The sequence below is a fragment of the Triturus cristatus genome, chromosome 8, assembly GCF_964204655.1.
Source record: "Triturus cristatus chromosome 8, aTriCri1.1, whole genome shotgun sequence".
NCBI classification, from domain to species: domain Eukaryota; kingdom Metazoa; phylum Chordata; class Amphibia; order Caudata; family Salamandridae; genus Triturus; species Triturus cristatus.
In genome coordinates this window covers 181654928-181680118 of record NC_140591.1, presented here as the reverse complement: position 1 = coordinate 181680118, position 25191 = coordinate 181654928, and the positions used below count along the sequence as shown (strand labels likewise).

General features: G+C 49.5%; 1 protein-coding gene across 3 annotated transcripts in view; it reads left to right on the top strand.

Moving 5' to 3' along the window:
- Positions 1–25191, top strand: part of LOC146801783 (E3 ubiquitin-protein ligase TTC3-like) — a 1211260-nt gene that overhangs the window by 777940 nt on the left and 408129 nt on the right. For all 3 annotated transcript variants that reach the window (XM_085621275.1, XM_085621274.1, XM_085621273.1), the window contains exon 36: positions 12250–12389. In XM_085621275.1, coding sequence (XP_085477401.1) covers positions 12250–12389 — 140 coding nt within the window. The remainder of the gene's footprint in view (positions 1–12249; positions 12390–25191) is intronic.

The window sequence follows — 25191 nt, the reverse complement described above, 5'->3', positions numbered from 1 at the left end:
AAGGATATTGAAGATGCTGTGCAGTCGGCGGGGGTCTTCCTGGGGCTACTCCTTGGTGCACTGGCTTCGTGAAGCAATAATGGCCACGGGGTCGATGTCTCTTAAAGTCCTTTTTAAGCTTGGCAGAAGTGCAGTCGTCACTGGGCTACTAGTCACCCACTACAGCAGTTTCAGCAGTTCTCTTCTTCTGGTGGTTACTTGCATTTTGGGTGACCAAGCTTCCCTTTGACGGCTCTCCCTGGTCCAGCAGACGCAGTGGCAACTTTGTGCGTCTGATACTGGTCCCTTGGATTTCACAGCAGCAATCTAGAAGTCTAGGGTACCAACTTGCCCCAGCAGACTCCTCAAGCTGTTGTGGCCCTGTGCTGCGAACTGGAAGTCTACCAACTAACCCTTGGAGTCTCTTACTCCGCCTGGGCTCAGGAGTCTGCTTCTCCACGAGCAGGATTCAACAAGCACAGTCTCTTTCTTTGCTAGCCCCCAGTTGCAGCAGGCGCAGTCCACATCAGTGCAGTCTTTCTTCGCGGGGTGCTTCGGGCAGCAGGGTAGTCCTCCTTCTGTCTTCTTCTCCAGTTCAACGAAATCTGAGTTCTGGGTGCCAGAGGTGCCATTATTATGCCCAGAAAATGCCCTAAGGGGAGCTAGCGGTCACTAGCCAGTGATCTACCAGGTTCTCTTCCTCCTGATACTACTTCCTGTGAAATGTGGCATCTAGCTGTCCTAGAAGGCTCCATTCTGCCCTCCTCCAACATGACAATTCACCTCTCTTGGCATGCAAAGCTCCCTAACCCAGCTCAGACGTGTGGCTTACAAGGAGGCTACACACCCCTGAAAAAACATTTCGACCACTTGCTTCCCCTCTCTGTCCCTAGAGTCTACCAGTCTACCTAAATAGTAGAACAGCGCTTTCCAAGTGTCTGACATTTCCCCTTTAAAGGTGGCTTTCTCTTTGAAGTTTGCCTTTTGGGCCAACACCCGAGTGACTGCTTGCCAGGTAGAGGTAACACATTTTCACCATGCAGGCTTCTATTGTGTCCTTTCCTGGGAGTCATTTACATGTCTTCCCTGGAGCGGTCTCAGAGACCGACCCCCTTGTGCAACCGTGAAAAGGCACAGGAGAATTTGGGGCAATAAAGATGCAACTTTGTAAAAGATTCACACTGCAACAAGTTATATTAATTTTGACTTGAGCATCAAGTCAGGCTCAATGTAAAGAGTTGTTTGATACCTTACAGTACTGACTTTATTAGTCCCAGTCATATATTAGCAGGGCTGAGATGTAAACAATAATTGCAGGTTTTTATTGTTGAAACATGTAAAAGTACATGTTCACTTTATTAATATACAGCACCCTGCCTTAGGGCTCGATAGGCTTACCTTAGCGGTAGCTTCCATATATTAAAATGTGAGGGTTGGGCTTTGCCATTTTTTAATGGCCAAGTCAAGTTAGCAGTTTCAAACTGCCCTTCCAGTCTGCAGTTGCAGACTGGGAGCCATGTTTTACCTTTGTCATGTATATTCACAAATAGAGGTACAAAGGGCTTTTATACATGAGGTCCAGCACAGTTGCCAAAATGCAATATGAAAATTAAAATTGTGCTGTTCCTGAATGATCTAAAATTCAGCAATGTAGAAAGGTCTGTAGGCTCTTTATTTTAATCAGGGTAGGAGACCCCACAATTAAAGTTATTTTTGCTGGTTGTTAGACCCGGCCCTCGTAACATAGTCAGACCTGACCCCTGCACCTCACACCAGCCCCGAGCCCCTGGCCTGGCCGATCCTTCCCACCAGAACACACACACCCGACCCGGACTTCCCCCGTCCGTAGGCCTTCCCCCCTTCGGCCACCCCGGGCCCGCGTGCCCACTTCATGCACCAAGATGGCCGCCCGGCCCCAGCGCGACCCTAGCCTACAGGCGCCACTCCGGCTGGAGGACATCGCGCTCCCCTTGGGATGAGAAAGGGAGGAGCAGTTTCCATCACACCTCTGCGCTTCCCTGGGAAGGTGGGTTTCGATCGACCCGCCGGCCTCCCCGAGGGCTGGCTCCACGCCTGCTGGGTGTCTGGGGCTCCTCCCGACCCGGCCCTGAAAGGATCAAAGGACAATGGCAGGAAACCCCCAACAAGCGACCCCCAGGTGACAAGACCCCTGCCTGCACAGACTCCGGACATCAAAGGGGAGTCGCCCTATAACAAGGGGTGCCCTGGGACTGTCCGGCGGATTCGCCTTGGAAACACCTGAGCCCTGCTGAGTGACTCGCGGCTCCCTGAAGATCGTAAGACCTCCGAACCTGTGCTTGAGCCCTGCTGAGTGACTCGCGGCTCCCTGAAGATCGTAAGACCTTCGAACCTGTGCTTGAGCCCTGCTGAGTGACTCGCGGCTCCCTGAAGATCGTAAGACCTCCGAACTTGTGCTTGAGCCCTGCTGAGTGACTCGCGGCTCCCTGAAGATCGTAAGACCTCCGAACTTGTACTCGAGCCTGCTGAGTACCTCGCAGCGCCCCCAGACTCCCTTGGTCCCGCCGGACCCCACGATGACGAGCGCATCCCCCAGCTCGAGGATTGTGAGCTGTGCGCCGGATACGCTCCTGCATTTGATCCATTCCCCCAAAGACTGTCCCGCTACCTCCTAACCCCCCTCCACGAATTTGTGAGCCCGCGCTCTACTTGTATATATATATGGCCCTGCTGATCATAAAGATCTTACCACTCCGACCTGATAAAGATTTGTTCTTAAGAACTCTCGGTGTGGTGTCTCTTTGTCGTGTGGTGCCGAGTGTACGATCCTAGATACGAGATTCCTCCCCTGAGGAGTCTCCCGCCAGTGCCCGGCTACGATACCTCGAGGGTTGGTCTCAGGACAGTCAGGGACCCCCTCCGGGCCCCTCTGAGGTCGCCTTCTAACATTGGTGGCAGCGGTGGGATACGGGCCCATAATCTAGAGATCGTACCGTGAACGGCTGACGCACTACCGACAAAGATGGCAGAAGGAAACGCCGTGGCTCTCGTAGAAGACGACGCCCGTACCGTGTTCCAGGTGGAACAGCTGGAAGAGTACACTCACAGGGAACTAAAGCAATTCTGTAAGGAACTCAGAATCGCTATCACTGGTCTCAACACCAAAGAAGATATGCAAAAGGCACTGAAAGCTTGGGTGGATTCTGGAGCCTCCCGCCCAGAAGGAGCGGTGGAGCCCCACGACGAAGCAGGACCCTCCCAAGGAGAACGCAGCAGCAACCAGGTGCGAGGCTTCGTACCAGACGGGGGCCTATCCCCGGAGGAACTCGCAGACAGAGAAAAAAGTCGCCATCACGAGCTCGAATTAGCCAAACTCAAAATTGAGGGCGAGTTGAAATTAGCCGAGAAAAAGCTAGCAGTAGAACAGTTGCGAGTGCAAGGAGAACTGGAAGAGAAGAAACTCCAACGAGAACACGAGGGAAGGAGACTTCAACTAGAACATGAACGCAGTTTGAAGGAAATAGAACTGAAAGCAAGAAGCGAAGAAGCGCGGCCCCCGGGGAACCGAGAGGCGGCCGCCCCAACGGAACAGAAGGTCTACATCCCCAAGGATGTGGTCAAGGAATATTACAAGAATGATGACATTCAGCAGTGGTTTCGGGCCTACGAGGTCGCCATGACCTCCCATCGGGTCCCGCAGAAAGATTGGGGGCTGGGTTATGGGGACGGTTCCTGAGCGAAGGAAGAGACACCCTGCTCGACGTACCCACCTCCATGCAGACCTCATATGAACACATGAAAGCGGCCCTCCTCACAAGGTACGGCCTCACCCCGGAGATGTACCGCCAGCGGTTCCAGGACTGCCGGAAGATCCCGGGTACCACCTGGGTGGAATATGTGAATTTCTTCAGCCGTGCCTTCGATGGGTGGATCAAGGGCAGCAAGGAAACCACCCTGGAAGAACTAACTGACCTTATGTTATGGGAACACCTGGCTGCCAACTGCTTTGTGGAACTACGCCAGCTTCTGCTCGACAGCAAGCTCACGGACCCGAGAAAGCTGGCTGTCGAGGCGGATCGCTAGACCAACACCCGGGTCTCCCGGGGCCCTGTAGGAGAGTACCCCCGAGCCAGTCAGGGACCATCCCGCCAGAGAGGGGGGGGAAACCAGGGAGGGCAGAGAGAGCCCCAGACTAGTCCCCCGAAGTCCCAACCTCCGCCTTTCCCGGCACCCCCACCAGCTGTATCCGGCCCTCCCCTGAGACGGGGGCACCGGGTAACCATCACTTGTTTCCGTTGCCAGAAGCCCGGCATTACGCCAACGACCCTGAATGCCCCATGGCCCCACGCACCAACCAGGCAGCACCCCCCGCTAGACAGATAGCCAATGTAGCCATGGGGGAGGAGGTTGAGGAGGCCGAGGAGTGGAAACCCGCCGCTATGGCCCTAGTGTCCTTAGGAGATAGAGAGATGGTCCCTGGGAGCCTCCTGCCCTCGAACACAAAGAAATATGGGCAGCTCGTCACGATCAATGGCCACCAAGTAGAAGCCCTCCGTGACACCGGGGCCAGCATCACCGGTGTCCTCAGCCATTTAGTCCACGAGGACCAGGTCCTCCCCAACGTATTTTGCCCGGTCCTTTCAGCCGACAACACAGAAAGCCTATGTAAGGTAGCCCTGGTGCCTTTCGAGTGGGGAGGGGTGGTCGGTAAACTGAAGGTCGCAGTGAGAACATCCCAGCCCGTCGACTGTCTCCTGGGGAACGACCTGGAAAGTTCCCCCTGGGGGCAAGTTGAGCGCAAGACCCACCTAGGGATGGTGGGCCTCCCTGAGTGGGTGTGCGCCACCACTCGATCCATGGCGGCTCGACTGACCCCCCTGAGGGACGTCGACGACGCCCCGACCCCTGAAGATGGGATGGTCCCGGCCGAGGGCCCCCACATTCCCCCACCGGAAGAGTCGCTCGCCAGTGACGAGCCGCCGCCTTCCGACTCCACCCCAGACACCGAGTTAGGCGATCTGCCCGAATTAGCACAGTGGCGACACAAAGGGGGCCCCTCCCGAGAGGAGTTCTGCCGAGAACAGGCTCCCTGTCCCTCCCTGGTCGGGCCCCGGCAACAGGCAGAGGCACAGGTCGCAGGCGACCAGACGGGGACGCACCGGGTCTATTGGGAGAATGACCTTCTGTACAGCGAACAGAAGTCGGTGGAGCTAGGGTCCGGCCGAGTGCTGGTGGTACCACTACGCTTCCGAGACCTCCTCCTGGGCTTGGCCCACGACGTCCCCCTCGCAGGCCACTTGGGTCAGGACAAAACATACAGTCGCCTCGTGACTCACTTCTACTGGCCCCGAATGAAAGCAGATGTAGAAGCCCACTGCAAGTCCTGTCCCACGTGCCAGGCCAGTGGGAAGAGTGGAGGGAAGCGCAAGGCTCCCCTCCAGCCCTTCCCTGTCGTCAGTACCCCTTTTGAGCGGGTCGGGATCGACATTGTAGGACCTCTGGACCCCCCAACTTCCCAGGGGCACCGGTTCATCCTCGTCCTGGTGGACCATGCCACTCGTTACCCTGAGGCCATCCCCCTGCGCACCGTCACGGCCCCCGTGGTGGGCCGGGCGCTGATGGGGATCTTCTCCCGCATGGGTTTTCCCCGCGAGGTCGTGAGCGATCGCGGTACCAACTTTATCTCCCGATACATGAGGTCCTTATGGCAACAGTGCGGGGTGTCCTACAAGTTCACCACCCCGTACCACCCCCAAGGAAACGGCCTGGTAGAGCGGTTTAACCAGACTCTGAAGGGGATGATCGCGGGCCTGGAAGAGCCCCTCCGGCGTAAGTGGGACCTCCTGCTCCCCTGCCTCCTATTCGCATACCGAGAAGTTCCCCAGAAATCCTTGGGGTTCAGCCCCTTCGAGCTACTCTACGGGCACCCCGTCAGGGGGCCCCTCAGCCTGGTCAAAGAAGAGTGGGAGGCGGCGCCCCGAGGCACCCCCGATACGTGTTCTGTTACGTCCTGACCCTCCGCAATCAGACTATGAGGTTCCGGGAAATGGCAGAGGACAATCTGGAGGCGAGTCAGGAGGAGATGAAGCGCTGGTACGACCAGAATGCCGCGCTCGTCGAGTTTCAGCCGGGCCAGCTGGTGTGGGTCATGGCCCTCGTGAAACCCTGCGCTCTCCAGGATAAATGGACCGGGCCCTTCAAAGTCGTTGAGCGAAAGAGCCCGGTCACGTACTTGGTAGACGTCCAGTCACCCCGGGACCCCCTCCGGGTCCTCCACGTGAACCGCCTCAAGCCCCACTTTGTGCGGACAGAGCTGAGCCTCCTACTGGCCACTGACGACGGGTCCGAAGAAGAGTCGGATCCTCTCCCCGATCTTCTATGCACCAAGGAGAAGGACGGCTCCGTAGAAGGAGTGAACCTCTCCCCGTCCCTCACTCCCCAGCAACGTGAGGATTGCCGCCAGCTCCTAGGGCAGTTTCCAGACCTTTTCTCCCTGGTCCCCAAGGTCACCGACTGGTGTGTCCATGATGTGGATACCGGGGACAGCCCACCAGTGAGACACCGAGCCTACCGAGTCCCCGATCGGGTCCGGTCCTGTATCCAAGCCGAAGTCTCGAAAATGTTGACCCTAGGCGTGATCGAACCCTCAGACAGCCCCTGGGCCAGCCCCATGGTCCTGGTCCCAAAAGCAGCCGCCCCCGGGGTCTCCCCGGAACTCCGCTTTTGCGTGGACTACCGGGGGCTCAATGAGGTCACCCGAGCCGATGCCCACCCCATTCCCCGAGCCGACGAGCTCATTGACCGGCTCGGAGCTGCACGGTTCCTCAGCACCTTCGATCTCACCTGCGGCTACTGGCAAATTGCGCTCACAGAGGGAGCCAAGGAGCGGTCTGCCTTCTCCACCCCGGATGGGCACTATCGCTTTCGCGTAATTGCCCTTCGGGATGAAAAATGCCCCGGCCACCTTCCAGCGACTGGTAAATAGAGTCCTGGCCGGGCTGGAAAAATTCAGCGCTGCATATCTCGACGATATCGCAGTTTTTAGTTCCGAATGGAGCGAGCACCTCCAACACCTCCGGAGGGTGCTAACCGCCCTACGCCAGGCGGGCCTCACCGTGAAAGCCAGCAAATGCCAGATTGGGCAAGGTTCGGTAACCTACCTGGGGCACCAGGTCGGAAGCGGGCAGGTCGCCCCTCTACAGCCCAAAATCGACGCCATCCTAGCCTGGGAACCTCCCACTACCCAAACAGAGGTCCGAGCCTTTCTGGGCCTCACGGGCTACTATCGGAGATTTATCCAGAATTACGGCAGCCTGGTCGGTCCCCTCACGGGGCTCACGTCCAAGAAGCAGCCCAAGAAGGTACAGTGGTCCCCTGCCTGCCAAGAGGCGTTCAATGCCCTGAAAACGGCCATGTGTACGGCCCCCGTCCTCCAGGCCCCCGACTACTCCAAGGAGTTTGTGGTACAAACTGATGCCTCCGAGCATGGCATCGGGGCCGTCCTCTCCCAAGTAAATGACCAGGGTCTGGACCAGCCCGTGGCCTTCCTCAGCCGACGGCTGTTGCCCCGGGAACAGAGATGGAGTACCATCGAGCGCGAGGCGTTCGCAGTAGTCTGGGCCCTCAAGAAACTACGCCCTTACCTGTTCGGCACCCATTTCAGGGTCCAGACCGACCATCGCCCCTTGCGATGGCTCATGCAGATGCGAGGAGAAAACCCCAAGCTTCTGCGGTGGTCAATCTCCCTCCAGGGGATGGATTTCACCGTGGAACATCGCCCTGGTACGGACCACGCCAACGCCGATGGCCTCTCCCGATTCTTCCGCCTCAGCGAAGAGAACCCCCAAGAAGATGGGTAGTTCTCTCCGGCTTTCAGCTGGGGGGACGCGTGTTAGACCCGGCCCTCGTAACATAGTCAGACCTGACCCCTGCACCTCACACCAGCCCCGAGCCCCTGGCCTGGCCGATCCTTCCCACCAGAACACACACACCCGACCCGGACTTCCCCCGTCCGTAGGCCTTCCCCCCTTCGGCCACCCCGGGCCCGCGTGCCCACTTCATGCACCAAGATGGCCGCCCGGCCCCAGCGCGACCCTAGCCTACAGGCGCCACTCCGGCTGGAGGACATCGCGCTCCCCTTGGGGTGAGAAAGGGAGGAGCAGTTTCCATCACACCTCTGCGCTTCCCTGGGAATGTGGGTTTCGATCGACCCGCCGGCCTCCCCGAGGGCTGGCTCCACGCCTGCTGGGTGTCTGGGGCTCCTCCCGACCCGGCCCTGAAAGGATCAAAGGACAATGGCAGGAAACCCCCAACAAGCGACCCCCAGGTGACAAGAACCCTGCCTGCACAGACTCCGGACATCAAAGGGGAGTCGCCCTATAACAAGGGGTGCCCTGGGACTGTCCGGCGGATTCGCCTTGGAAACACCTGAGCCCTGCTGAGTGACTCGTGGCTCCCTGAAGATCGTAAGACCTCCGAACCTGTGCTTGAGCCCTGCTGAGTGACTCGCGGCTCCCTGAAGATCGTAAGACCTCCGAACCTGTGCTTGAGCCCTGCTGAGTGACTCGCGGCTCCCTGAAGATCGTAAGACCTCCGAACTTGTGCTTGAGCCCTGCTGAGTGACTCGCGGCTCCCTGAAGATCGTAAGACCTCTGAACTTGTATTCGAGCCTGCTGAGTACCTCGCAGCGCCCCCAGACTCCCTTGGTCCCGCCGGACCCCACGACGACGAGCGCATCCCCCAGCTCGAGGATTGTGAGCTGTGCGCCGGATACGCTCCTGCATTTGATCCATTCCCCCAAAGACTGTCCCGCTACCTCCTAACCCCCCTCCAAGACTTTGTGAGCCCGCGCTCTACTTGTATATATATTGCCCTGCTGATCATAAAGATCTTACCACTCTGACCTGATAAAGATTTGTTCTTAAGAACTCTCGGTGTGGTGTCTCTTTGTCGTGTGGTGCCGAGTGTACGATCCTAGATACGAGATTCCTCCCCTGAGGAGTCTCCCGCCAGTGCCCGGCTACGATACCTCGAGGGTTGGTCTCAGGACAGTCAGGGACCCCCTCCGGGCCCCTCTGAGGTCGCCTTCTAACACTGGTACTCCCAGCCCTGTTTTAACTCGCATAAACAACACACACCATTTATTCATCTACACTCAATAAATCTCTCACCCCCACGGCACCAAACGGCTATTTGGAAAAAGATCTCCGCCAAAGTGCCCCTCATCGGGAGCCTGTCAGGCATTACAAGGCCGGCTAGAGAAGGAGCAGCCTGATGATGAAGCATGACATCCAACTGGGTGTGTGAGGGCATCACATTCCAAAGAAATGGATTCCCGTCTCTTTGACTCTGTAGCCTACTGTCCTTTGTACATTGCTGAATTTGTTCTTTGTCATGCTCATGCTGATGACACTTTCACTTACAGGCCCTGTGTACCATATACTCGGGACTTAGAAATAGGTTAGCTTATGCCAATTTGGTATAAGTCTATAGGAAAGTGGATTATCAGTAGGTGGGGGGTTATTCATCTTCAGCTAGTAATAATACCACAATCACTAATCTGTCCAGTGAAGTCTTAATAAATTAATCCTTGCTCAACCCTTAGTAGCTTGGCAAACGAGCAGACTGGCTTAACTTAGTAGACAGTTGTATGTAAAGCATTTAATATGACCAAAACAGTAAATAAGTAAAAGATACAACACACTAAAAATCTAACACCAAGTTAGAAAAATAGAGATAATTATCTTTACAATGACATCAAAACAACAAACGTCCATTGTAGGAAACTGGAGATATTAATTTTAAAAGAATAAAATAAATTGTCAGTTCTAGCGCAAAAAAGCTTAAAGCGCCACTTGCGGCTATCTGGTTGCGCTGGACTGGGAGAAAGTTAAAGTTTAGGCCGACTGCGATAGAGCATTGGTCGTATAGGTTGAGGGCTAGGGTCGGGTCAAAAGTTTACATTTGGACTTAGAGATTTAGATCTCTGCAGACTGGTTACATAGTCACAACGGTGGCGGATATCCCGTCTGCCGAAATATAAATCCCCTTACAGCTTATGGGATTTATATTTCGGTGGATGAGATATCTGTCACCGTTGTGACGAAGTAACTCATCCATCGAAATCAGAATCTGGCCCTCACTCTTTTTCTTGGAGCTTTTCTCTCGATATTGAGTCCTCTGGTTCCTCGGATCCAGAGTCCGATTCGATGATGGCAGCCTGTTGCATTGCGATGCCTCGGTGAGCCTCTGAAAGTCTATGTCCTCGGCATCAAGGGTTAGGAGCTATGGAGCTTTCAGCGTGACAAACCAGCGCAGTCAGGAAGATTCTTAAGTCATCGACGGCAGCTTGACTCTCGATGTTGAGCCAATCTTCTCCTGAAGCTTTTTAGCAAAACTTTGTAGAAAGCTTTCAAACTTTCATATCTTGTTCCTTGTTGTTCCCTTTGGGGGGAAAGGCGCCCAGTAGCACCAGCCAAGGCTTAAGAGATTCTGGATTGCCTCTTGAAGGCTAGGACTCCATCTCCCACAATTCACCTGTGCAGTCTAGGATAATCCAATTGTAGCAAGTCAGCTGGGGTAGTCCTCTTTGTCTGTTGCAGGTGACGTCTTTCAGCATTTTGGTACTTATTGCTGCTTCGGTAGTCCACTCCTTTTTCTTTGAGTTAGGCACAGTCCTTCCTTTGTGGAGGCTGAGAGTGCAGGCGGTGCAGGCCTTCTGAGTGCAAGCCGTCTGTGGTGCAGTCCAAGGGTCCAACAGGCAGTCCTTCTTCTTCTGATGTAGTAGGCAGGGATCTGAGGAGCTCCTGCAGTCCTCCTATATTTTTTCTCCATTCTGGGCTGACAAGAGGAGGGGACACCTCAGCCAATAGGGTAAAGTTACCTTCCTCTGAAATGACTCCTTCCTTTCAAAGCATGGCATTCTCTCCTTACTGTGTGTCTCCGTGTATTCCAACCTAGAGGTGTCGCTAACATTGAACTACACTCCCCTTCCAGCCCCTCTCCTAATCTCTTTAGGGAAAATCCCATCTGGCTGGGAATCCAGGAAGTGGGGGCTGGCCTGGGTCCTGTGACATTTATTCTCCTGCCTTCTGAAGTCCAGCCTATCTCCCCAGGCCCCTTGCTCTCCCTGGCTTCTCCAAGAAGCAGATAACCTCCTACTGAATGGCTTAATTGTTGCAGCCCCAGGCCTCTTCACCCCATCTCAGGTAGCAGCTTGGCTCAGACTGAGAAAGGCTGACCTATCTGTGGAGGCTACTACAGGGCTGCTTTAGTTAACTTCAGGATAGGAAGTTTTAAAACTACTTTCCTGTATTAGTTATAATAAATCCTACCATGGCAAGTTGTTGGGTTTATTGTAACCATTATTTTGATTCTTACAATGATCTTCCTAGCTAGCTTCAATCGAAAGTTAGACTTTATTAAATTTAATAAAGCGCTCCCATGTTAGCCTATGGGGATAGCAGCACCACAATAGGGAAAAACGACTTTGACTGGTTTTCCCTACCAGGGCATATAAAACATCTTTTATATGGTCGCTGCTTTATATAAAATTGCGCCCTACTCTTGGGACACTTTGGGCAGACCTTAGGGGTGATGTATATGTAATAAAACGCTGTTTTGGACTTTGGAAGTACTTTTAATTCCAAAGTCAATTTTGGACACAATTTTATTTTAAAACCAAACCTGTAAGGCAGGCCTGGCTTTAAAATGGCACCAGACACCATATCAGTGCACTCTCAAGTGCATTTAGTCTATTGGAGTCTCTAAACCTTCCTGACCTACCATATATTGGGAACTTACAGGTATGTTTTCTTGGCCAATTAAAATTATACCAGTTACTCTATACCTTTAGAGGACAGAGCAATGGGCCTGCTTAGCAGAGCCCAGGACACTTTGAGAGTCAGTAACCACCAACATCAGTCAAAAAATGGGAGTGATCAGGGCAAAAAGGATGACCCTCCTACAAAGTCAATCAAACATACACATCTTAAGGTCTGCACGCTGGCACTGAGGTCTGATTAGCTGACCTCGATGCACACTGAGTTGAATAACCTTCAGCATCAATCCAAAACCTTGGGGGTGGCCACACACAAATATGCATTTCCTTAGAAATATAATCACTTAAAATCTTATATGAATGTTCAACTGATGTCTTTGAAAATTATTTTGAAAAAACTTTTTTCCCCTCAATCTGAATTCTTGAGAAACTTAAGCTTTCATGTTGTATGCCTATTGCAATAGTGCTTGAAATATATACAAAGCATTAAAAAAAATACTCTTTCATTGTAGATTTCAAAGGCAGAACTTGATTGGTTGTATCAAGATTTGGAAAGTGAAGTGAAAAAGTGGCAACAAGAAAAGAAAGAACACCAGGAAAGATTTAAAGGAATAAAACATAATATTAAAGTGCTGTCGGACAACAATGAATTGTAAGTAGTCATTTTCTTTCAATAGATTTGTATCCAGAGGAAATATATTGTCTCTGATACTCCTTCCCACGTAATTATGTTCTTAATAATGTCTCTAGATAAAATACTTGATAAGAAAAGTATTTAATCCTTCAGCAACACCAGATTGAAAATTATCCTATAGCGGCAGAGGCCTATTTACAAAATATGATTCAGTTGCTCAATGTAGGTGCCGATCTGTCCTAATGACATCAATTCCTTTTTAGGTGTTCCAAGAAAAGCTTTTACCAGCACTCAACCCATCACAAAATAAAACTAAATAAAAAACGATAAGACAGAGAGGAGTTTTGGGTCAGCCTTTTTTTGATATGCCTCTTTAAAGCAGTTGATGATGTTTTTTAGCCAGCAATTGTTAGTCCACATAAGGAGTGCTTTGATTGCAGTGCATGAACAGGGACATGCATAGAGGCATATTGTTGTTAGATATTTTTCCCCCTCCAGCATACAAGAAATCGCCTGCTGAGGTCACCCTCAGTGCTCCATGCGGTCACACCACAAGAGTCACAATAGTGCATCAGCAAGTGAAGAAGTGCACATATGTCTCCAGTTCTTGTGATTTTTCAGTGGATCAGCATGCCCACACCAATTGGTGTATGGTGACTTTAGAGTATGTGCCAGAATTTTAGTTTCCCAGAATACTTAGCATACACAGGTGTTTTTGTGTTTTCTTACTGACAGCCCTCCTCCACCCACCTCTGATGACCTTCCTCTTACCTTTCACATGCTGAGCACCATCTGTAAGCAACTCAGTGAGAGGAGAGACAAGTCTGTGCCTCCATTTGCCTCCTTTCATCTGAGCCACGTGCACAACAGCTTGATCTGTAGAACTGATGAGTCATGACCCTTTTTGTGGGGGTAATCTATTAGGGAAATAGACCAGAATTTAGACCTTTATAAGATAATAAAAGTGGGAAGAAGATAATATTGTGGGTTTTTTGGATCTAAAGGTGTTTGTGTTTCCTTGTTGAAAACCCTCTTTTACTTCAGCACCGTGACTTCTGCTTTGAAGTCTTTCCTCATACCTTCCTAACCTAGGCCTTCGTCTCCAGTGCCTCTGTAAGAGAACAGATGTACCTGAGCCTCCATTCACTGTGTGTACCTTAGCTAATGGATTAGTGGGCCATTCTTAAATGCTGAATCTATAAACTCTTGATACTGAAAAAAAGCGTGTCTATAAAAAGCAAGTAAAACTGGGCCTTGAGAAAGATAGTTGCCTCAAAACATGTTGGCTGTTTAAGATAAAATGTTGCTTTTTGCATTACATTGTATGAATATGCTTAGAGGGACTCCTGAAGAAAGATACTGCTTTTTAAGGAAAAAAAAACACCCAAGTATGGCATTTCCAGCACGCTTGGATTTGGTTTGATTTTGTTACTGAAACAGACTTCTGACTGGGTACAACGGTTACTAACCTAGCTGAAGCCAGTTACTAGCCTGATCATATTCAGGCACCATTTTGAAATATGGTAATGATAGCATAGGTGCCTTCAAGCACATAAAAAGGGGCCTACAAACAATCAAAGTTTATGCAAGCTACTTGGTACCCGAGTCAGACTCAGATGCCTTACATGAATATGTTCCACAGGGTTTTCTGGAGATATTCAGCCACAGTTTGATATACAGGCCGATGTGACCTGTATATTATGAAGTCAAAATACTCCATTGTTAGGTTGAGCCTAGCGCAGCGCGCGTAAGCTGCTCTATGGGAGGCTTCTTGTGAGCGTTCAAAAGTGCTCAAAACCTCTCCGTGTGGGTCTGACTCCTCCCACACATTCGATTGGCCTTTGCGTATGTCTTTCAATAATGAAAGCACGCAAATGGCCACGGGCAGTTGCATGTTCCACCTCTTCTCCAAAGGTTCACTCCCACGGTGTTTTGCTCTCGGGCAAGCAGGGTGGAAGCTGCATTCCTTGTTGCGTCGTGGATCAGGTTACTAATTAAACGGGTCGTTATCGGGCTCTGTTTCAAGCCCTGCCCTTTTTATGCCATGCCCTGGAGATTAGTGAGGGCAACCTTAACAAAGATGGTCGATGCTTCCTTACGTGAGTCACAGGTAATACTTCCTTAATGAATGTGGAAATTGGGAAGTATTTGTAAAAGGAGGGATGTTGTTTTAAAGGTATCCTGGCCCGATGTGCCTCCTTTCTCTTATGAAATCATCTAGAGTCACTTTGGAGCCTCTTGAAGCTACCCTGCATGACTTTGTGTTGACCCGTCCTCTCCTGCTACATGCAATGACCATGCTTTCCTGCTCGATGTGGTGGTGTTCGAAACTGAAAGGGAACCATCCCCTGGACTGTCACCGCAATGGCATTATGCGAGTCACAGGTGGCACGTGGCTGAAACTGGCCTTTCCATCCTTCTGCGCACCTGATATTGCCAGATCACAAATGCGGTTGCAGCACAGTGGATAATGTGGTGCATGTCTAGACACTTATAAGATCCCAAAGGCGAGACCTATTGGCTATGCCAATGCTTGTATTTTTTCCTACGATGCTAACCCCATTTCCCCCACTGCCAATTACCTTTCCATACTTTGGAGATTTTGAAATAGGAGGATGCAACACATACTCCACATAGGAGTTATATTCCCCCTAAATGTATGGGAGGTTGCCTTTTTATTTCTGTCTGGGCAACATATCAGTATGCTCCCTTTCATCACGTGGAGTGGCTTAGATGGAGGAGGAGATGCTTCTAGACAACTATTGACAGACAATCCTATATCTCAATGATAAATCCCATGTAGCAACACAAGTATTAATGGAGCTCGGCAAATCCTATTGATCTGTCTCCTGTGTCACAGTACGCAAGCATTTAAATGTTAACCTTTGTACTGGGACTAGTACAGTACTGTTGTGAGAGCTGTGATATCGTAAAGCTTTGATACTTTGAAACTTCATGATGTTAACTGGAGGGATCTGGCTTGAGTAATACAGGTTTCTCTGCGGACATTTCCCTAGTGTCTGCGTAGTCACCCTATCTGACCCACCTCAAAGTTTAAGATCCTTTAAATGTTATACACAAAAGGGTTCAGCACTATTCAACAAATTGTAACAACCAACATCAGTATTCATGAGGCAGTGAGCACATAAGAAGTCAAAATCCCAGATGTGGATTTCTTAAAAGGATTTCTCTTTATTGCGTTTTTTCTTAAAAATAGAAGACCATAGCTGACACGTTTTCGTCTCACGAAGATAATTCTTCAGGGCTTCATAGAGTGACAAAAAAGTGTATTCACAAGGATGTTGTGGATTTCAACCAGATATCAGAGAATCCAAGTTTACGAAGACTTTTATGTAGTAGGCATTATCAGCAATGGCTTGGTGGCCCGTAGCGTGTGTGCTCGTCAGTTTCAAGTTTAAATGTTACCTTTTCCACTACACACACTCCCTTTTCATTGCCTTAATTCTGTAACCAGCTCACATCATTCCTCCTTTGGTCACATGCACCTCCTCATTCATGTACAGATTGCTAAATCTTCTCTTCCAAATTGTACTCAACACATGAGACGACTGTTCTACAACCATTGTCCCCTGTAAATCCATCATATGCTCAAATTGCACCATTTTAAAGTGAAACGTAAGGTAGGGCCAGAAGTGTGTTTGCCAAGATGGCACCTCCTTGCTTTGTGAGAATTCAGTACTTGTCCAAAAATAGTCCGAATTTAATGCAGGGCCAACAGAAGGACCAGAATCTCTGATTTCAGCAGGTATTCCTGTACTAACATCTGGGATTTATTAGTTCATTCCCCACAATGGGGAATATCGACATGCCCTGGAAATACTAAGCTCTTTTCCGCTGGGGGGACAGGGCAGACCACACCTACTGAACCTGGTCCCGATCTTGCAGAACCTAGAATTATTGAGTCAGGAGACATGGGGCTAATTGTATTGGCCTGCAAAGGTGTTCCCCTAATTCCTTTTGACATCCCCGCCCCCTTTAACGTAATACTCTCAGGGTATACCATAACTCATGATGAGGACCTTATTGAGAGGGTACATGATTGCGAATCAATCATTGTTATCCACACGAGGATGAGATGAGGTCCACCAGAAGAGTAGATATCAGGAGTTGAGAAAACCCTACCATAATTTCCAGCTGTCACTAATTGTAGATTTTGAATTATAAATGTAAGAAATATTTTGGTGACATCTATAGCACAGACCTAAAGATGGGGGACTCTTAGCGCTTTAATGAAGGTCTGGGTGCTGACCTGAGCAGGTTACATGACCATGAGTGGACATTTACAAAATGCATGTTGCACCCTGGAACAAATTTACATGAGAACAAAGAAAATAATATATAATAGATTTGATACTAAAATATTACAAATATGCAAAATGTAAAATGCGATTACTTCCAATTAACCAGACCAAATGTTGGAATTTTCTGACATGAGGTGGTAAAACGGAGAGAAGCGTGGATTGAGAAAATGTGTCCATTGTCGTCTCCTGAAGGTTTATAGAGATTTATTCATAGAGATTCTCAGATGCAAGAAGCCATTCCAAAGGGATGGAAAAAAAAGGCTTATTTATTCTTCCCTACTTTTTTGTCTTGCAAACTTCCATGATGAGTTACTTGAGACTGCAGCTGTAAAGGAGCAGCCTATGAGGAGATTTATGGGGGGGCAGCTTTCTAGATGCTGTATAGAGACTAACATTCACAGAGTGTGTGAGGGAATGGAGTGTGTTATATGGGGTGGTTGTGGACCTCACTGTGGAATATGCTACCTACCCCTTTATGACCAGTCAGGTTTTGTTTGTTAAACCTTAGCACAACCCTGTGAACCCGTGGCTCTGAGCAGTCAGGCTTACACAAAGGAACAAGTGTAAAGCATTTAAATAGCACCAAAACAATTGAAAACAAAAGAAATTCAACACTCGATAAATCTGACTCCAATTTATTAAAATAGAGTATACTTTTATGAATTTATGGACACCGGAATGAAAAAGAACCACTGGAGTGTGGAATTTACAAGGAACTATTTAAATTTGGACTTTTCACTTAACTGCGGTCAAGCATTGGCAAATTTTACACTTAGAAACTTCAAGGGAACCTTTCTGCAAGTTGGTATGCAGTTACTTTGGGTGACCAATGCTGGCAGAGACCCAGTCAAGGGGACCAGCAAGGTCCAGCAAAACAGTTTCCTTTTCAAGAAAAGCAGTTTTCTGTCCAGTTCCAGTGTTAGTGACTCCTTGCTATTGACTTCTATGGAGTGGTTGTGATGCAAGAGATCCAGGATGCTGAAGATGCTCAACGGTGCTGAAGATACTGTGCAGTTGATGGAACTCTTCCTTGGGCTACTCCTAAAGCCACTGTCCTGGTGAGGTGATCCTGGCCATAGGGGTCAACATCCCTCTAAGTCATTTCAGCATCAGCAGAAGTCCAGTCACCGCTGGACTACCAGTTGCCAGACACAGCGGAATCAGTGGTTTTCTTCTTTTGGCAATAACTCTCCTTGTGGGCGACCAAACTGCATTCCGATGACACTTTTGGATCCAGCAGACTCGGGTGCAACTTTTGAGAGTTGTGTCCTGGTCTCTTAGGCTGCACGCCACGGCGGCCAGAAGCGGCTACAAACTCGCCCGACCAGGCATCTTCAGCTGTTGTGACCCTGGGCTGCTATTCAAATAGGAATTCGGGAAACTGACTCTTGGAGTCTCTGCATCTAGCTGGGTTTGGAAGACAACTTACCCATGAGCTGGACACAGCATGCACAGTCCTTTCCTTCGATAACCCAAGGAGCATCTTGTGCACTCCAGCATCAGTGCAGTCTCTGTTTTGGGGCAGTTTTTCTTGGGTCCTCTTTTCCAGTCAAGTGAGATCAGTGTACTGGGTGCCCCCTTTATGCCCATGCCTCAAGGGAAGTCACAGTCACTATCTAATGGCTACTAGGTTCCCTCCCGCCTGATGACAACTTCCTGTGAAGTATGTCAGTGTGCTCTATTCTGCGCACTCCCAAGATGTCGGGACCCCTCTCTTGGTGTATGGAGCTTGCTAGCCTGCCCTAGCGGTGTGGCTTCCTGTAGGCTACACGCCCATGGAAAAACTGGTTTGGCTAGTATTTCTCTCTCTCTGTCGCCTATACCAGCCTGTCTACCCAAACAAAAGAGCAGCCCTCTCTGGTGTGTTCACCGTTTGCCCTTCATAGGCGGCTTCCCTTTTCAAGCTTGCTTTTCGGGCCAACTTACCGTGTGGCTTTCTGCAGGAGGAGGGAACACCTCCAGCAGCAGGCCTCTATTACCTGTCCTGGGAGCCGTTGACATGTTTCCTCAGGCGGAAGAAGGCTGTCTCATGGCCAACCTCAGCAAATGGCCAGTGGAAAACTGGGCAACAGAGTAGCAACTTTCTAAAAGTTTAATGCGGCATCAAGTTAAATAATTTTTGACTTGGACATCAAGTTCTACCTTTGGTAGTCCCATGCTCACCAATGTGGCTACCAATCTCTCTCCCAGTAAAAACAACCATTGCAGGTTTTTACTGCTAGAACATGTACACCACATCTTCTACTTAACTACTATGCAGCAGCCTGTCATAGGACTCGATAGCACTGCTCTAGGGGAGACTTACACACACTTGAAAGATTTGGGCTTTGCCATTGATTAAAATGGAAAAGTCGAGGTGGCAGTTTTAAACTGCCCCACTAGTCTGCAGTGACAGACTGGGAGTCACGTTGTCACCTTATCCTACAGTAACTCCAGCAGAACGGAGATCAGGCAGGCCTGCCGTTGTGGCGAATTCCTCTTTCTGCAAACTTCTGCAAGAGCAAGCGGAAGCTTTAGCATTACAGGGCAGGCACAGATCAGGTGGGCCCGCGTCGCAGTGCACTGAAACTCCGCCTTTGCAATAAGGCTCAAGCACCTTGCCTACCTGTCTTTTTGTCTCAAAATTGCTCTGCTGCCAGCTGGACCATCGAGAGCGACGAATGTCTGCAACACTGTTAACACAGTGAGCACGATGAACACGAGAGGTACGGGGTGCAGGATGGCAGTGAGTCGGAGCCCGAACTCGCCAGCAGCAGTCACCTGCAGTTGCCACCAGCCCTTATAGTGGAGAAGTAGCAACTTTAAAAGCTAACAAAAAAACCAGCCGCTCCCTGGTGCTGGTGCCTGCCACCCCAACTGCCCAAATCACTTCAAGCTTACCCAACATTTTGCTCTAATCTATTCTAGTCTGCCCTTGCTGCCTCACCGCTTACCTGGGTCCCCTGCTCCCCAGCCAGAAGGGAACCTTGATAGCAGTGCTTCACCAAATTGCAGCGGGGACATCCCTTCCAATGCGAGGCGTGCCTGGGAAAACACTGCCAGCGAGGTCAGAGATGTCAACCTGAGTGGCAGGCATACCCAGTAGAGGGCCCTGTCAAGGGGTAAGGGGTGTGACTGTGGAGGCGGCCACACTAGGACTTGGTGTGGTCTGCAGCCCCCGCACTCCTGGTTTGACCACTGCAGTTTTCATTCCCCCTCTCTGACTGCCAAGATGTGCGTACTCGTGCTCCCCTAGGCCAGTCTTCACATGAGGGGAAAGGCGACGCTCAGAGGGAGGTCAGCTGGAACATGGACCACCTAAACAACTGCCTGCACAGCAAACAACCAGATAACAATTCATAGGCAACCTGCCTGTGCTCTTCAGATATCACCTAGCACACCAGACATTAGACAACAACGGAGGCTGGGTTAGTCAGCAGCAGCGGACTTGCTGTACAGAGGGAACACAGCTGCTCCTTCATTTACTCGGTTGATTGAACCAGCCACACTACAGTGACAACACAGCATAAGCAACTACTAAGTTGGGGCCGTAAAGGCACAGAATCCAGATATAGCTAGATACAACCTGGCCAAGTGGTCGGGCAGGGAGAGAGGCCCAATCTCCATTGTAGCCAGCATAAAGAAGGGAAGCCAACAGAGTGCCAAAGTTGTAATTGCAGAAAGACCGCAGCAGCGTGGGGCCCCACAACTCAACACCTTTTCACTACACACCGCGACACAGACGATGACGGGTGCAATGACCTCTGTACACAATTCTTCCAGGGCAACCAGACAGAAATCCCCTACTGTCAAGTGACAGCACGGGAAGCCTACCAGACAGAGCTAGCCAACAGCACAAGGCCGAAGACTCGCCCATCCTGCCATCAACCGCCAGCAGCTGCACTACAGGTCAAACCAAACTTCTTGCGCCCAGCCCTGCAAGCAGAATTTGCAACTAACAACAAACGGAGGAGCCTCAAGACTTCACCTAGGACATTTCATATTTAGCAACCCGAGTGGGAAGAGCTAGCCGCATCCTATATACAGGATTCCCCTTGGGAAAACAGTTGGCCCTCTTTCAAAATTGATCTCAACTTAGAGAAGGTACAGCAGACAGACCCTATTTCATCATCACCCCTAAATACCATGAAGCTCTTAGTGAACGCTCTACAGTATCAGTCTGACAAAATGGACCTAGAGTTATCACTTCTCAACTCATTAGCAGTATTTGTCTCTGAAATAGACGGAAAGCTTGCTCAACTGAGCAGCTTGAACAAGCAAGCCCAAATCAACACACAGCTGATGCAAGTAGGCTGCACCTGTGGCCCAGTACTGGGAAAACCCACTACCCTGCCAACCATGTTGGGTGACTTATTAACGTATCTAAAGAAAACCACAAGCTGCGGAAAGACTGCATCTCGGATCAACAAAGCCTTCAACCCGGACCTTAAGCAAGTTCCGCAGCATGTCAGCTGGAGGTCCAAGCGATGGGGAGCAGGGCCTACCAAGCCCTAGTTACAATCGAGTGAAACGAGCATAGTATTGTCCAAGACCGGTCCTCCTCTACAGATAAACAGGAGCTATCAAAAAATGACCCTGAATCTAATAAGGGAAGGAAGGATTCGCAAAAAGAACAGCGGAAAACTTCCCGTGCCCGCTGCAAGCAAAGAAAGAGAGGCAGAAGCAATGAAATCGCAGAGTGCTTTCAGATAAACACCACTTCCAATATCTCCTGAAGGGAGCCGCAGGAAGACAAATTAATGGACACACGTAGAGCAACAGGAGAGGCGGAGTACGGGCTCACTGGCAAAGACTCAACCATAGGTGAGGGAATGGCATCACATTAGGGGAGTAGTGTCTCTGAATGGGGACAAAGGCTCTTGCAAATAATCATAAATGGGGATACTCAAGCACTCCCCCCTGAGGGGAGCAGAATCCATACAATTGGGTGTTGCCAATCTGCTTGCTAACCCAGGAGCTGAGGGGTCCTCTTGGGCTACTCAGCCAGTAGCTAAAATATCAGCAACGCCGCTCTTAGCTTCACCGAACATCTCAAATAAGCAATCAAACATCAGGGACCACTCAAGTCTGCAAACTCAGCAACAGAGCAGTGAGTCAACCAGCTATAAGCCTTTCCTTAAGGAAGAGCTAGACACAAACGTCAGTCTTTATACCAGAATAAAAATCACAAGGGTGATGAGATACTTTAAATAGAAGGAACATACTGCGCCTGTTAGCTGTGATTGGCGGCATGGAGCATCTAAAGTCGTCAGACCTGGTGGCTATTGAATGTATTCAAACAAGAAGCCCATTGGGAAATGAGACCACCAAGGCCACATGTGCAAGTGTGGAGATAGATAAAAAGATTCTGAGCGAACAGGCACTCTTTAAGAACTGGAGAATAACACGGACACCTTATTATACCCCCGGCTATCCTTCACCTGTGTTAGTCATGAACCAGCCTAAAACGATCCAATAAAACCCACTTTTTCAATATTAGAGGGGGCGAGGAGCACCTCCCCCCGTGGGAAGCACCAATCTAAATTTCCAACACAGCTCAAATGTATGATCAAATGACGCATTAGTCCAAAACTAGAGCTGGTTATCTTGCACAATAAATAGCGCAGCACTCCATGACAAAGCTTACAAGCTACTCAAACTCTACTGATCAAATTGAGATCACTACGCATATGCTCCTGCAACGGCTTGGGCAACAAAACAGACAGCCATGTACTACTTTTCTTACAATCATTCGATATCATCCTACTACAGGAAACCTGGCTCAAACACCCATTTCACATGGAGGGCTTTGCGGGTTACCACACCTAGGCCTTCATAGGACCTAGGTTTGGTCACTCTGAGGGAGGCTTTTCGAATCACACCTCTACAAAAAGCATTAGTGCCGTCTGGGAACTACAGATGAAGTCAACTGCAAAAAACAGAAATAAAAGCAATCAAAGCAACGGTCTGCTACAAGGGAAAAGAACTACAGACTGTGATTATTAAATGCATACCTGCACCCTAAAGTCAGAGTAAAATGCTCAGTTACTGATCAGCGAAACCAAAAGACTCCCAGGAGAAGAACAAACTCCTAACTTTATTTTATCAGAGAACTTTAACTTACACCTACTTGGAGCTCTGGCGGATGAAGAACTCCTAACCGGCCAATCTTCGCAATGGCATATCCTACTACAAGGAGGCAAACGGGAAGGTAAAGTAAAATTAGCGAGCTAGAGCATCTCAGCTTTCGGGCACTAATGATTGATCTTGGAGGATAATCCGCCTGCAGCAACTTTTCACTCCCAAGACAGCCTCCTCAACATTGGACTACACCTTTGTAACTCTACCACTGTACCATAAGATCTCCTCATACCAACTACCTGAGGAAGATTCCTGTGATCGTCTTCCACAGGTGGTCACGCTTAAAGCGAGCCCCGAAGATCTGACTGAAGTATGTACACACCATGAGTAACAAAAGGATTAAATGTAATACATCGATTATTGGGGTCTGCCAAGGACTTACTACAAGAACAGCAAGATAGATCCATAAACCATGTAGCCAAATGGGAGACCTTCACGAAAGTGCTAGAAGACACATTCGACTCCTCAACGACGAGAAGGAATACACCACAACAATGGCTCCGCCTGGGCCACTTCACCTTTATTCTCTCGCAACTACAGCATGTAAAGGCACTCAAGAGAACCATAGAATCAATACTAAAACTTTGCTGAAAGCCCTATAAGGATGACCTGCAACAAGAGCTGAGACGGAACAAAGCAACACTGAAAACAATTAACTTGGACAATAAAACGGGGCGGAAGAGACTTGCTCTGGGCAAGGCTCCTCTTTTATATGAAAAGTAATGACCACGCACGATTCTGGTGCAACGTAAACATGCTACAATGTCCCGCTCACCAAGGGATTAGCTCTCATCTGACTGAAGAAGCCTGGGCAAAGTTCCTGTACGGGCACTTTCACCATCTTGAGGAGGGGCAATATTACGCAAGCTTGCTAGATGAAATCCCAGTCAACTTTTCCAACAATGCAACTAAAAAGGAAACTGAAAGGGTGGTCTATGCCTAACGCTCGCCACAAGGCCCTTGCACGGATTTCTTTACACCATCTAGTCAGCAAATAAAGAGATAGATATCCAGAGGGAGATGGGAGAGATCCTGGGCTCAAATGGGATTCCGCCTGCACTATTCAAACAGGACGGCAGTTACTGGTCAGAAGAACAGGAGCCGACATTCCAGCAGGTATCAGCGGATGCTGTATTCCCGGCCTCTTGGAAAGAGTCTATAATTTCACCAATCCATAAACACGGCTATAAGACATTGATAAGAGGGAAGCTTATTTTCTAGGCCCTTTCTGCCTCCTTAACAATTCCTGGCAGTATATTCCATATTGTTCCTTTCTTGTGGTGCCTTGTTTCCGTCAGGCTCATATGGGTACTCATACATTTTTTGTTAAAGCCACAAGCCTCTTGCATAGTCCTTAAAGTCCATCTTCTTTTTACTTTGTTGCTCTGTGTTGAACTCTGTATCCAGTGCCAGGACTCCTTTGGGTAACAGTGCACTTAGCAAACTTCCAAATCATTCAGTCAGTTATTATTTTATCTTTGTATTCGGATACTTACCAACATCCTACGAACCAATGAGAACCACTACCCTATGTAACCCTATGGAAGTAAAAAAAAAAATACTTGAATATAACCGGTAAGCATGATAACAAAGTTAAGAATACTGGGTAGAGGTATGTAATAAACATGCTCTATTAATCTTGCATACCTCCAAAATAAAAGCACTCTTATGTGCAGGACTAAGTTTCAGAGACAAAGCAGCATCACCACCTGACTCTTTGAAAGCAATATTCAAAGGTTTCACATAATACACCCCAAAATCATGCCCTTTTGAACCATGCACACCAGCCCCTACTACCTACAAATCGGGGAGGATTAGAACAGTGGTACAGACCCACACTAGTGGTTACATTTCCTTATCTAAATGAAAAATCTGAAAGGGTTATACATTCCTTACCTTAGAATTATCCCCAGGTTTCAGACTGGATCTGGAGAATTTTTTCTTAGCAGTACCACTGCACGTCGGAAGGTGGCATCGGTCAACTCCACATCTGTCGTCGGTGTCGTGGTCGCCAGGATGACGTAGCAGTGTCTACTTAGACGCTGCCACTGCGTGCAGGCGTCAGTTTTTTTATTTTTCCATGCCAGCCTTGTGCAGATCCGGAGAGAGTTACCCCTAGTCACTTTTTAACTTACTTTTTTCTGCATTTTGTCGAATTCTTTTTGAGTCTATTGACTTCTGGTGTCCGTGGGATGTCCCAATGCCGGACCAGGTTCAAGCCTTGCGGCTCCTGTCACAAGCTGATGTCTGTGACGGATCCCCACCTCATATGCCTTTGGTGTCTGGAGCGTGGCCACGACCCAAAGTCGTGCTCCGACTGCCGGGCCATGAATCTTAAATCTTTGTGGGAGCGGTCCCAAAAGCTTTTGTAGACCTAG